General features: G+C 35.3%; 1 protein-coding gene across 3 annotated transcripts in view; it reads right to left on the bottom strand.

Moving 5' to 3' along the window:
- The window catches only part of atrnl1a (attractin-like 1a), a 233,763-nt gene extending 221,167 nt beyond the window's left edge, over positions 1–12,596 (bottom strand). For all 3 annotated transcript variants that reach the window (XR_006156248.1, XR_006156249.1, XM_042736733.1), the window contains exon 1: positions 11,879–12,596. Coding sequence is in view for 1 of the 3 variants with exons in the window: in XM_042736733.1 (XP_042592667.1) it covers positions 11,879–12,132 (254 nt within the window). In the remaining 2 variants the exon portion in view is untranslated. The remainder of the gene's footprint in view (positions 1–11,878) is intronic.
- Positions 12,597–13,973: the final 1,377 nt, after the last annotated feature.

Genomic DNA, 13,973 nt, shown 5'->3' with positions numbered 1-13,973 from the left:
TTTATCCCATCAAACCACTTCAAAGACAGAATGGATTTCCTTTCAACAGGGCAGGATAAAACTAAAACATTCCCACAGGTTATACACTCACATTTCTCTTTCCACTGTCCGGACAGGATTCGTTTTTTTTTTTTTTTTTTTTGTAGTAGTAGTAGTTTTTGTAAGAAGTTTGAGTAGCAGATATTATTGAGATGTTTGTGATTTCATGAACTGATTCAGATGGAGTGTGGCCACTAAGGAAGGTCAAGTGTTTTAGTTCTATGTATCATCAAGACTTGTATAATACTGTTTAAAAGTTTGGGGACAGTAAGTTTTTTTAAATAAGTTTTTGAAAGAATCATTTATGCTCACCAAGGTTACATTTATCTATTCAAAAATACAGTGCAAACAGTAATATTGCAAACTATTATTACGATTTAAAAGCTGAATTTTCAGCATCATTACTCCAGTCTTCAGTGTAGCACAGTCCTTCAGAAATCATTCTAATATGCTGATTTGGTGATCAAGAAACATTTCTTATTATTATCAATGTTGAAAACAATTGTGCTGCTTAGTATTTTTGTGGGAATAGTAATATTTTATTCAGAATTCCATTTAAAACTACAACTATTAAAACATTTATTTAAATACATGGAATATAAAATATAAATGTTAGTTGAAAATTTGTAATTAAATGAAAATTAGAAACTAACTCAAATAAGTTTAAGTTGAAGCCCTGAATAGAACTAGAAAACTACAAATTAAATAAAAATAAATTAAACCTAAATAGTAATATTTTAAAAAAAAAAACTGAAAAAAACACAAAACATTGTTAGAAATGAAAACTGAAAATATATTTAATATTTATTTTAATAATTCCAAATTATTAATTCTAAACATTAAAGGGCACCTATTATGCAAAATACACTTTTACATAGTGTTTGGACATAAATGTGTGTTGGCTGTGTTTGAACACAACCACCCTACAATAATAAAAATCCATCCACTCCTCATTTTTTAATCCCCTTTAAACCAAGTCAGTCTCACTAGGCCTGCCGTTTTGATTCTCATGCAGTGTGATGTCACACTGAGTAGGGCCAGGCCATGGGGGTTGATTGACAGCCCTGCATTGCTATAGTTTCCGCCCTCAGCGGTTGTACGCTGTCCTCCATTTTCTCTGCGCTTGAGCAGCTGTAACGTCAACAATGTCTCTCAAGCAATCCCGGTGCTCTGTGTTTGGATATAAGACTGAACATAAGAGTCTGCATTTTCTCCCAACATCTGAGCTGCTGAGGACACTGTGGGTCACTTTCATTTTTCAAGGTAATGTGCCTCAAAATCTACCTAAATACGTGTATCACTTCAGACTCCTTTGTGAATGTCATGTCGTTATAGTGCTTAGTGTTTATGGCGTATTTGTGTGCGTACATTAATGAAGTATTTGAATTGGTCAGCGCCACACTTGTGAGATTAGTTTCCATGTTTGTAAGTAGCGCAGTCGCGCGGCTCCATCCATTGAGCCGCACCGATGACAGGTCAGCACGGCGCAAGCTCTGTAATATTGCGCTATTTCGGCCCACTTTCAGTGCATTTGGCTTCCCATATATACGGCTGAACACTGGTTCTCTCTCTTTCAGTTATGTTGCGTCTACTGGCTATTTATTGCTGTAGATATGCAATGCAAAAAGACGAATACGCGACGCCCTCTTCTGGAGACAGGGAGGGAATATGCAGCTCATTTACATTTAAAGTGATACACACCAAAACAGCTCTTTTTTAGACACACCCGAAAAATCTAATTTTCCAGATGTTATTATAAATGATCTGTTGTGTTATTTTAAGATGAAACTTCACAGACACATTCTAGGGACACCCAAGACCTATATTACATCTTGAAAAAGGGGCATAATAGGTGCCCTTTAATAAAAAAAATTGAATTATATATAAATAATTCTAAAATAACACTGATATAGGCCTATATATGTATGCATGTATGTATAGGATAGGAAGAGATTTCTCAGAGGAACTCCAACTGTAGCCAAAAACAAGAGGTAATTCCCCTCCCCCCAAGAAAGAACTAAACTGATTTAAATTGAAATCAAAAGAAGACCAACTTACTCATTCAACACAGAAGGCTCAGCAGCAATAATGTCATCACACTGATTTTAAAACAATATTTATTGTATAAAGTATAGTAGCCTACTTAAAGTATAAACTTTATAGTAGGTCTGAGAGCACTTGTGTCCAACTGAATCTTAGTCCAACAAAGACAAACAGGCTGTTAAAATTATCCAAGCATACATATCTTATAAATAAAAACCAGACTGGAGTAGAAGTGTTCTGACGCGGACACAGAGAGACTGTAAAAGTGGTAATTAGTGGGTGAGGTCTGGAGCGGTTTAGAAGGAGACTATGTCTAAGTGTAAATGAACATTTACTATGTTTTCCTGTGAAGCCTTAGTTTGTGGTGAACAGACATTAATTATATATTAAGAGCTAAAACAGAGCTTGACGCTCCAGTGTGTACAAAACATCAGCAAGCCCAAAAGTGACATCAGAATGTTTCAGCTGCATGATTTGGGGTTATTTATAGATTTGTGAACATACAGTATATTGCTCTGCCATTTATGTCATCTTCAGACAACAGTCAGGAGTAACTCAACCAACAGGATCACACAGAACAGACACTGTGGCATTTTAAAAAAACTGAGCACTGCTGGGCATTGGATCACAAACACAGATCACAGCGATTAGTGCTGAAGTCTGCCATTCCATCTCCCTAATGAGAGGACCTGCCACTGTGATTGTACTGTGTGGGATTACAGGATTAAAACTGCTTTATGAGGCAGCATGTGAGATTGTTCTGTGACCAATGTGGCCTAATATAAATAATAAAAGAGGCCACAGGGAACTCAATCATTAGTTAAATAATAGTTCAACCAAAAAATTGAAAATGTGTCATCATTTACTCACGTTCTTGTTCTCAAAGACAAAACAAATACACCAGCAGACATTAAGGAGAATGTTACTGATTGACAGCCTTAATCACTTTTCACTTTCACAGCATCTTTTCCCATATAAAGTAAACGCTGTTACATCTTTGGTGTAGGGATGCAACGATTATAGATTTTGTTGGTATGATTATTGTCTGAGAAATAATCACGGTTTTACGATTATGACGATTATTATGCATTTACTCATTTCACAAAATGATTAATGTTTAAAGTCACATGGAAACTCTTTAGATATTAAAGTGTTATTTATTGCTGCCTTTTGAAACAGAAATAACACAGTAACCAATAATACAGGACAAAATAGTAATAATAAAGACAAACAAAAGTCCATCTCTTCAATTGGAATTAAAAAGGTGACCTCTGCTCTGTAAACAGTATTTCCCTTTTGAAAATAACTAATGAAAGAAGATCACAAAAGCATTTAGTGTTTTCAGTTTGTACATTCTTTACATTTCTTTTGGACCTGAGGCAGAGAACTGGAAACATGGTGGAAAAAAACAATCTTGTTGGTTTTTGACTCATGAATAATACTGTAAAAGGGGTAATAAATAACAATGTTGATGAAGTATTATTAATATAAGACTATTAAGTTTATTTTATAGCTATTAATAATGAGGGGAATAAGCTGAACTATTATTGTAATCAACTGTAATCCATACGTATTATTTTTAATAATTTTTAAAATAATTCATAGGATTTTACATGTGGCCTAAGACAGTCTATTATTTTGGTTTGTAAGATCGGAGATCTAGCTGCGCACACATACATGCATTCAGGAGGACACCAACTTGTTGTGAACGCTTCCCCTCGACTTTTATTAATAAAATAGCTTAGATACTGAATTGTTACATTATATTCATCAGCAACAAGGGGGTAAAATCACTGTTTAAGTAACTAAACGCACGCTTGTAGAGAGACGCACTGATGCAGGTTCACACACACACACACACACACACACACACACTCGCTCTCTCTCTCTCCCGATCAAATAAAATAAGTAGCTAAATGTTGAAATTAATTAATTCAAATAAATGTGATCTTACCGGACTGTTTCATGACTGTCTGATCTGAAGCAGGCAGAATGCTCCATAGCTTTGAGTCAGTCTTGCCTTCACGTCGTGCATTAAAATAGTTTAAAGCCGTGTATTCGCTCTTTAGTAGCAATTTTTACGGCAATATTTAAATGTCATTCATTGTGTACCCAAAATAACCCCACTTTATCAACTTCAGTCATTTCTCTGATGGAAATAAAGAATCGCTGTTTGGTTCCTGTGTCATAAACAGCTGGTGTAATTTTGTTTTCATTCTGATAAACACATCACTTTAATCTTAAGAACATCCACCGCAATTTTAACTTTGCATTTGTTTTGCGCAAGTTAAAAACCGGTTAATCGCTGCATCCCTACTTTGATGTACCACAGAAAAAAATACAGTTATGCAAATTTGGAATGACATGAGTTACCATGAACTAAAAGAGAGAGCAGCATTTTTTATTTAATGTTAATTTATAAATAATATACTGTGATTTTTAATTTAAATTAATTAATTTATTTATCTATTATTAAAGATTGGAGTACATTTTAAAAGAAAATACTATTTCAATCTCTGTTTTTGTTTCTACTTACAATTTTTAGTTTTGTTAAAATTCAGTGTTTGTTAGTTACCAAAAGGCTATAATAGCATTTATTAATCTAAGTTCATGTTTATTCCAACATTTACTAATATGTTATTAGTAGTTACCAAAAGGCTATAAAAGTATCGTTTATTATTAGTTCATGCTAACTATGTTAATGTAAACAAACATATTGTAAATTGATAACTAATTTTATATACTTGTGTGTTGTATTGTTTGTAGTTACCCAGAAATATTAGATTCAATCTTTATTTTGACTTCACTGTCACTGGTCATGGCTCTCTAATGCCAAAGAATTTAAGAGAATCTAGAGAATCAAGGGTTGATGGTTGGTTGATTATACCTTAAACCACAAATGTTACAGTACTCCACCACTGTCAGCACAACAGGCATGGCCAATAAGGCTTTAAAATAACAATCAATCAATAAAAGTTTACTTATTATCTGCATGAAAATAAATAGATATTATGCCAAATTCGATACACTGGTATTTTGTATTAGTACTCTCTAATTTAAAATCTACATAAAAATAATATGAAATTATGCAGTAAATACAACATAGAGTTATCATGCAATAATTTTCTCTAGATAATAAAGAACATGAGTATACATCTGAGATGACAAACACAGGAAGCAAAGGGTGTGATAAACCCACCAAAATAATTTCCTACAACCAAGCATACCTGACAGTCTCAACCGCAAAAAAACCCCACAAACAAACCCTAAACTTACTCAGACATGCAAAAACTTACTTTTTCTTCTCCACACAAACACACAAAGTCTTCCCAACACACCCTTGCCTGGGGATTTGTGTTTACTCTCATGTTTTTCTTATATGAATGTACTAGGGAGTCGCTAAACACTGGGCGCCTCCAGAACTGTACAACTGCCATGGAGGATGAGGGGCTGCGTCCCTATAGACAACAGATCTGGCCTCTCAGCCCTGCTCATCTGGGCCTGCTGTGAGGAATCGGACACAGCTTGTGTACACTAGAGCTCATGTGCACTGATGCTTCTCTGCAGTCTGCCAAGAGCAGACCCAGAGTTCAACTCAAATAATCAAAGCACGCTGTGGCGTCCAGAACACCACACCCTGCACAGAGCCTTCGGAATCATGCCTGCGAGGTGATATCATAGAGCAGAGGACAATCCCACATGGATCCTGACTGGCTGACTGATATGCTCTCTGTGTCAGATTGCGGTCATTTCCACCACTTACAAGAAGTTGGAGTATGAAGCAGAAAAACAGTGAGAAAGTGAAAAAAGACAAAACACAAGGCCAAAGGGTGAAGACAACAAAGATGATGGGTGAATAGGGATGAAAATTATACATTACACAATTGCTTTTCTTTGATGAATATAAAGTTCTGAAGAACAGCCTTTATTTGAAATAGAAATGCTTTGTAACATTTTAAATGTCTTTACTGTCACTTTTGATCAATTAAATGCATCTATGTGCTGAATAAAAGTATACATTTCAGTGAACAGTACCATGTAGATAGATATAAGGATCGCAAAGTCTTTAGGACCTTATTGCTAAAATATTCTCATTTAGTGGTGGGCAATATGACCAAAATCTTATATCACAATATTAGTTATAATTTATTTCACGGTCATGATATAAATCACAACACAGTTAATTTGCTTTAAATAAGGTCGATATCAAAATTTGTGATTCCATAGAAAATTCATAGTTCTTGTCACCAGTGTCAATATCACAAAAAACTAATGGTAGCCTAAAAAAAACTCAAGCTCACTGAAGACAATTAGACAGTCAGCGATTAAATATAAAAAGAAAGTAATGACAAGGAACAGGACAGAAAACTACAGTAGCAAAAAAATAATAAAGAAATGCTACATACATTGTATAAAATAATCAAATGTATAAAAACATTGCATATTCTTCACTGTGTTAATTAAATAGGCTACATATTTCTTTTTATTAAAGTGATTTAGTCAAAAGCAGTGAGAGATTTTCTCTCTTTTGTTGTTTGATTAACATGTATGACAGACAGCAGGAATATTAGACTGCTGTCACTTTAAGAGCTGCCTGGATCCAATATAATGTTACACATCTGTTCTTTTTGTCACATCTTTTTTTTCACACAAAACACAAAAAACAATAAAAAACTCAAAAACACGCACATTTACACACACAAAAGTGTGTGCTTAACCAACCAAATAAAACAAATAAAAAAGCAAAAAATAACTCTGTTCAATACTGCCATGCTCTATGAGCAACGTCTTCACGCTTATAGCGAAATAAGTTCTCTTTCACTGCTGATTGCATTTCAGTAGCTTAAAATCACTTGTTCTTAAACTGCAATGTTTAAAAACGCATGCAATCAATAAGTTTTCGTGACACCATCGCACACCAATGTCACGTGAGCGTGTAACCACGATAGAGACGATAATCTAAAATCTTAACCAGCTGAAAAATTCCTACCAGTTAATCATGTCTACCAGTATATTGTCCACCCATATTAACATTGTTGCTTTATCTTATATTGCTAACAAAACCCTTGCGAACAGAATCTGTATTCCATATAGCTTCCAGCCATCTGGGTGAATGACAGAAATTGATATGTTAAAGAAAGAGAGCACTATTAAAGAGAAGAGAGCAAGTGAAAAACTAGATAAAGGATAATTACATGCAGAATTCACATGCAGTTTTTTGCTGAACTTCATGTGAACCATCTCTCTCTACCCTCTTAAAATGTCACCCCTGCAGTGTAGGAGAAAGAGCGAGGCTGAGGAGAGAAGATGAGAGCGATAGAAAGAGGATAGGGAGGATGGGAGGAATGGAGCAGAGGATGTGTTCCAGCATAGACGTTCAAAACAAGCCCAGCAGGAGCACTGGAAGACACACCAGAGACTCAGTAAAGCAAACACAGTACAGGTCAAAGGCCTTCAGTAGTGACCTCACCCTGCACTTAATACCTCTTAATCCTTCATCCCATTACAGTCAGATATTATTTAACCATGAGAATGGGATATAAGTACCTTTCTGGCAGTACTGTAGCATTTTACTCTAATGCGATGTGATGCAACACAAGTAGCCATGTGGTTTTCTAACAAGAAAGATAATGTCTCAGTTTATAAAAAGGCATCTCACTGTTGTTTGTCTGGTTTCAGGTGCACTACTGAAATTTTTCGTTGCTTTTTTAAATGAAGGGAAAAGCTTAAAATGACTTTCTGTGGTAATCAGCAACATTCCACAGATGCTGTAGCTAAACAGAACATTCATTAGATTGACTGAAATCAACCCTTGTTTAAATCAGCACTGACATAATCATTACTGTCTGGCCCGATTAACTGGTAAGATTGGCAATTCCTTGTCAAATTGAGGTTACCTGACCAGTTGAAATGATTATTGATTGCTGGACTGCTGAAACAGCATGTCTCAGGCACAGAAATCCTGTTTTCTTGTAGTGCAGTATAACACACACATAAACTTTACAGAGTTTTACACACAAAGAAAATTATCTCACACATGGTAGAATCTTATGACAAGATTGAGTTCTAATTATTTTATAGATATATATTTCTGACATTTAAGCAGTTTTATCTATTCAGATATCAGTTCTGTAATATTGGATTCACCAATAAATGGCAGCATTTTGTGGGCACTTGAAAAATTGTGTGCATGTTATTTGCTGACAGATAGGCTGCAGACACACTATTCACTATACAAGACTAAAAATAGCATTTTCAGCAGGTGTTTCATAACCTATATTCTATACCATGACAAAAAAAAAAACAGATTCATTCTCCATTGTAATTTATTTACTGTTTTTCTTGTTACTTTTCTGACAATGTACAATAATTATTTGAGTTGACAGACTACTTTTTCATTTGAAAATATTAAACAGTCAATTAATTTTTCTGTATATTCACCGTTAATTTAAAATATTGCAATTATGCATTCTGTTTGCTACCTCAATTTGAAATGTAGGAATTAAACAGATTTTCACAATTCAATTCTGAAAGCACAACCAAATGGTTCTTTGTTTATATAATGTGGCTATAAACACACAACTCCACAAACCTGATTCTAGATACACTCAAATGCACAAGAGTACAAGTGTGCACTACCTAACAGAGGAGACCACAAGCACCTGCTAAAATAAAAAAAAACTGCTTATGTGACACAGTGAGACAAACTGAGCGAACGATATCAAAGAATCAGCAGTGACTGACATACAGAGGTACAAAGACAGAGAGCAAAAAGACACAGGTCTTCAGTCAGTCTGCAATCAAAACACTAAATTCAAGGCAATATGTAATATGCTTCACTTTTCACATTTAATTCAATGTGATATTTTCTGTTACTTGATCGATATAGGTTTTTCAATGGCTACTGCAAATGCAAACCGCTATGCAAAAGGTATCCAAGTCAAAGTGTGCGTATGGGAAAGTTTGAGGTGAGGCTAGAGAATGTCCTTTCCAGGCTTTTTTTTTCAGATGGATTAGTTTATCCTGTGATGGACAGATGGTCATATAAACAACACACACTCTGAGAGATCAGCAGAAGGACACTGTCACTAAAGGACAGTTTCACATGAAAGGTCTGTGAGTGACATCTGACTAGTCTTCAACCACTCGCAAAATGACATGTAAACTATCCATCCACACATTCACAAACCCTCAAAAATACATCTGAGGTTACTTTACAGGGCTGTGAATTACAATAATGACTTGTGGAAAGAGACACAACATAACAACAAACCATGACTCCTCATGTATACTTAAAAAAAATATTAATTACACTTGAGCAGAACTCTGACGATAACTGACAGACCTCAAGTGTTACTGCAACAACATGCGTTTAACAAGCAAAGAAATCATAAGGATAATTATCTTTGGGAATTTAGGCTATTGTTTTGCTCACAATGATACTGACACAAATTTACCTTCATAATAATAATATTAGTAGCCTAAATGAGAGAAAATTGCATTTGGTTTGCAAAATTTTACCATCCGCTATGACCCCTGAAGGTCCAAGGATTCATTTCACATATTTTCTTTTAAAATAAGGCCTAAGGTAAGGCAATGCATGATGTCCCCTGGCATACTGTGCCCACAGTAAAGACCATCAACAAGAGAATCATTCTGAAATATCTGTATGAAGCTATTTTTGACTCCCTCGGGACAAGCAAGTATGTTGATGGAGTAAATAAGTTATAAATGGAGAGCAGCTTGTTCATTTTTCCTTCTAAAACAGAGAAACAAACATAACATGTTTCTAAATCCATATCAGGCATGAAGCCATGAAATCTCTATGCAGAAAAGTCCTGTTCATATTTACATTGCACTTTTCATTAAAAAACAAACATACTGTATCTTCAAGGCCTATAACCACGCACAATGATATGCGCTGGCATGGTAAAGAAGTTAAATTTTGGACTTTTTCTCACAGGATGTTATTAAGGAATTTGAAAACACTTTAGATATTACACACAAATCCTTTTATAAAGCTTGAAAGAATCCCCACTCTTTGTAGCTGCAAAAAAGGATACAATTCTTTTTTAAGTTCCTTTTGTGTTTCACAGTGAAATAAAAATTCATATGGCTTTGGAATGACATGAGAGCACGTAAATGACAGAACTTTCATTTTTTGGTGCACTTTTCCTTAAATCTCTTACTGAAAAGCACTTCTCTGACAGATTACATGGCATTTTGAAATGAAACAGACATCTGTGGAGATTGTCAAAGATAATGGAAATACAAGGTCAGATTCTTCAGTTAAGCTCTTTTATAAGCTCCTCACCTTCCCAGAAGGCACTCTAAATGACACTGCCCATAATGTTCCAGGGACTATTTTTAGATATAGAGCATTAGAGTAACCAAATTTTGTTGAAAGTGCTGCTGAAAACTACACAAAGGAGATATAGACTCTGTCTGCACCTACTTTCACACTTCGCCTGAACCCAGAAGTTATGATTGCAGAAGATAACATGCCACTTACTTACACATGAATGAATATAATCAGCATGGCTGATTCTTCAGAGAGAGAGCACAGGGCCAGTTCAAACACTCTAAACACACCACATCATTATCCCTTAGAACTCAATGTATTTGAACTCAAGGAGGAAACCGTTTTCAAACACCAATGTAATTATACCTCTGAATTCAACTACTTAACCACTAAATGTGCATTTATGTATTCTAAACCTTTAGTTTCAGCCGCTGAGAATAAGAATACTCAGAGGTGCTCATTCATTCTCAATTATATTTCATTTAAATATCAACTTTGTTTCAGCTCTTTCTTCTAAAATCCCATGGGAGAAATGAAATAAACACAAATGGAACAACTGTGGACAAATGTTAAGAGTATAGCGCCATAAAGTGAATGTGTGGAAAGCTGAACAGACAATCCTGTGTTGAGAAAAAAGTTATTTATTCCAGATATTGCCTGTTTGAAAAAAATCTGAGTAGTTTATAACATTACTGAGATCTCTTCTGCAAACAGGAGATATGAGATTACTCTGGTCGGTTTCGCAGGAGTCTTCATTTGCTCTCCATATGATCTCCTTGATGCTTTAGAGAAACAAATGAGATATTAAAGAGATCTTTCATTAAGATGGGTCAGTCTCAACATTCACCGCGCTCTCCCAGCTTTTGTAGGTACAAAGACCTATTCTTATATTAATCGTTACTCAAGGTCTGCACCTTGAGTGAAGATTAATATGGGACAGTCTAAAGAGTTTTCCCACACAAATTTCTGAATGCACACCAGAAGAAAACTTCAAGTTAGACCTGATGAGAATCATGAAAGAAATATCTTAATATACATACAATCAATTCTATTGTGTTTGATGGTTTGCTAGATACAAATGTGTCAATTTTGTTAGTTATGACATGCTGAAAAGATCTGCATATCGTCTTCTGACTTAACTATAAACCAACTGTTATAACCTTTCAAGAATCAGTATCTGGCAATAATGGCATTATGTAATAAGCATGTAATAAGCAATATTTGTAATGCATGTGTACCAAATTAAAATTTGCACATATCTAGGTTACAAGATACCCTACTTAAGATGCACGAAGTTGCAGACTAGAAAAGAAACCCAACCCCCTATATCTCGGGCTTTTAAGCACTTAATAACAGTAAAGCAAACATTTTAAACAAGAAGGATTGCTCTTCCAACGCCTTGCAATCCGTGTTAAGGTGCGGCTAACGCCACATATAGCCTAAACGATGTTTGCAAACAATGAACCTGTTACACGGAGAGGAAAGGTTACTTACTTGAATCTCCCTTGGCAGTATTGACATTGATCCCCAGCCCATCCTCGTTCACAGACGCAAGTTCCATTGAGACATCTTCCAAAGACGCAGTTTTTATCACAGGTTTTAGAATAGGATCCTTCAGTGCATACTAAAAGGTAAAACACCATAAACACGAACAGGTACGTCCTGAGCTCGTGAGTCCTCGTGGAGAAGCGTGGAGACATTCTTCTTCTGCCAAAATCCATCCCCCTGTTCTCTTTTGATCTAAGCATTGAGATGAGGTAACAGTCTTCATTAGCTTTTAAACTGAGAATTCTCCACTCCTCGTGTTTTTGTTACCATTTGTATTTTGTTGTTATTGTCACAATGCATGAATTTATTATATCTGATATGCAACGTAACTTTCTCCAGGCAGTTCTCGAGGTAAAGCAGCTACTTTAGCGCGTTATTTAAAAATAAATAAATAAAAAAGCCTTGTCGTGTCATTTTAGAAATAGCGACATTAGAGATACAGATGTGCAGTTATGTTAAACTGTGCCTCCGTAGTCGCAAAAATAACAGCATCATTTTCAGCAGAAACAAAAAGCCGTGCTGCTGTTGCCGTTTCGCCTTTGTTTCCCAGACGCACTCGGAGGAGAATGACAGCGCAACTCGCATCCAAAACAATGTGCAGGTCCCCGCTGCTGCTGCTGCTCCTGCTGAGCTCAGAGCCAGCGACGAAACTCACTACGGAAAAGGTTTAGCTTATGAATATTAAGTAGATTACGCTGATGTTGCTTGGTAACCTTCCTCAAGCGCTTCCAGTCGGTCACGTGATGCAATTAATATTCAAGAGCCGATCCTTTACCATAGTAGGATAGGATACTAGTCGTCTTACATTTAAAGCGATAACACGCCATTTATTTTGTGCAGAACGTCGCGTCATTCGAGTCATCATGAAAGTTTGGTTTTGTGCAATACAATATTTTTTTTGGGGGGGGGGGGCTTACTGAAACGGGGGGGCGGGGTTACTGAAGCTTTAAAAGACCATGCATTGTTGTTGGCTTGTTTTGTTAAGGTCACAACTTAAAGGTATATTCCACACAAAAAAAAAAAGAAAGAAATAAAATTCTGTCATAATTTCCTCATCCCATGTTGTTCCAAACCTGTGTGCTTTATTCATTCTACGGATTAGACAAATTTAAGATTTTGTCAATATTTTCTCAAATATACTATAAACGTTGTTCTCTCTCTCTCTCTCTCTCCTCTCTCTTAATCTGAAAAAAAATTTAGGTATAGCAATCTCTCCTCTCCCTTCTTAAGGCAACATGATCTAGAGTAGTGTAGCAGTGATATTTATTATTATTTGAGCAAGCATTAATTGATATTTTGAATTTTTATTTCAATTAATAAAAACAATTTAATAGTGTTCATGACATTTAATAAGTAAAAGGCTAGCAGATACATTACTACTAATACTGCCAGTAAACCATTAGTCTAAATGGAATGTTATGTTTCAAACAAACATTAACATCTCCTGAGAAACATGAGTCATATTTCTGGATAAGCCTCCAGAAAATTTATTTTGAAATTGTGTAACTGTTAATCTGCAAAATGACCTATTGTTCACTTATCTGAGTTAAATACCTTTTAAGTTACCTCAAAACATAGGCCTAGAAGCATGAGTGATACTGTTTTTTAAAGATGATGATGAAACAATTACGTGAACTAGAAGTTGTCATGTAAACAGGCGTATCCAAATTAAGATGCAGAGAATTCTGGAGTACTGAAGATATTGTCCAAGTTTTTGGACTTCCTGTATGCAGGGAGGTAATGTCATCATCTCTTCTGGACGAATTCTATACATCTGTTCACAAAATAAAGTAGGCCTACATATAAATAGATAATGAAATTATTTAAAACTTAATTGCTGAAGTTCATCTTTTTGCAGCAAACATACAGTGTTATAAAATATTATTTCTGTTCCTTTACTTTGTTGACGTTGAAGTGAGTTTCATTGTGCTTTCGCGGGGAATCATTTGCAGTGATCATAGGACAACAGAAAATGACTCTATGCCAGGTATAGACAAATAAAGATGTATTATTGACGTCAACAACATTCTCAGAAGGTCAT

This window comes from Cyprinus carpio, chromosome B13 (assembly GCF_018340385.1).
Source record: "Cyprinus carpio isolate SPL01 chromosome B13, ASM1834038v1, whole genome shotgun sequence".
NCBI classification, from domain to species: domain Eukaryota; kingdom Metazoa; phylum Chordata; class Actinopteri; order Cypriniformes; family Cyprinidae; genus Cyprinus; species Cyprinus carpio.
The sequence above is the reverse complement of the archived record's forward strand: the minus strand, read 5'-3'. Positions and strand labels throughout refer to the sequence as shown.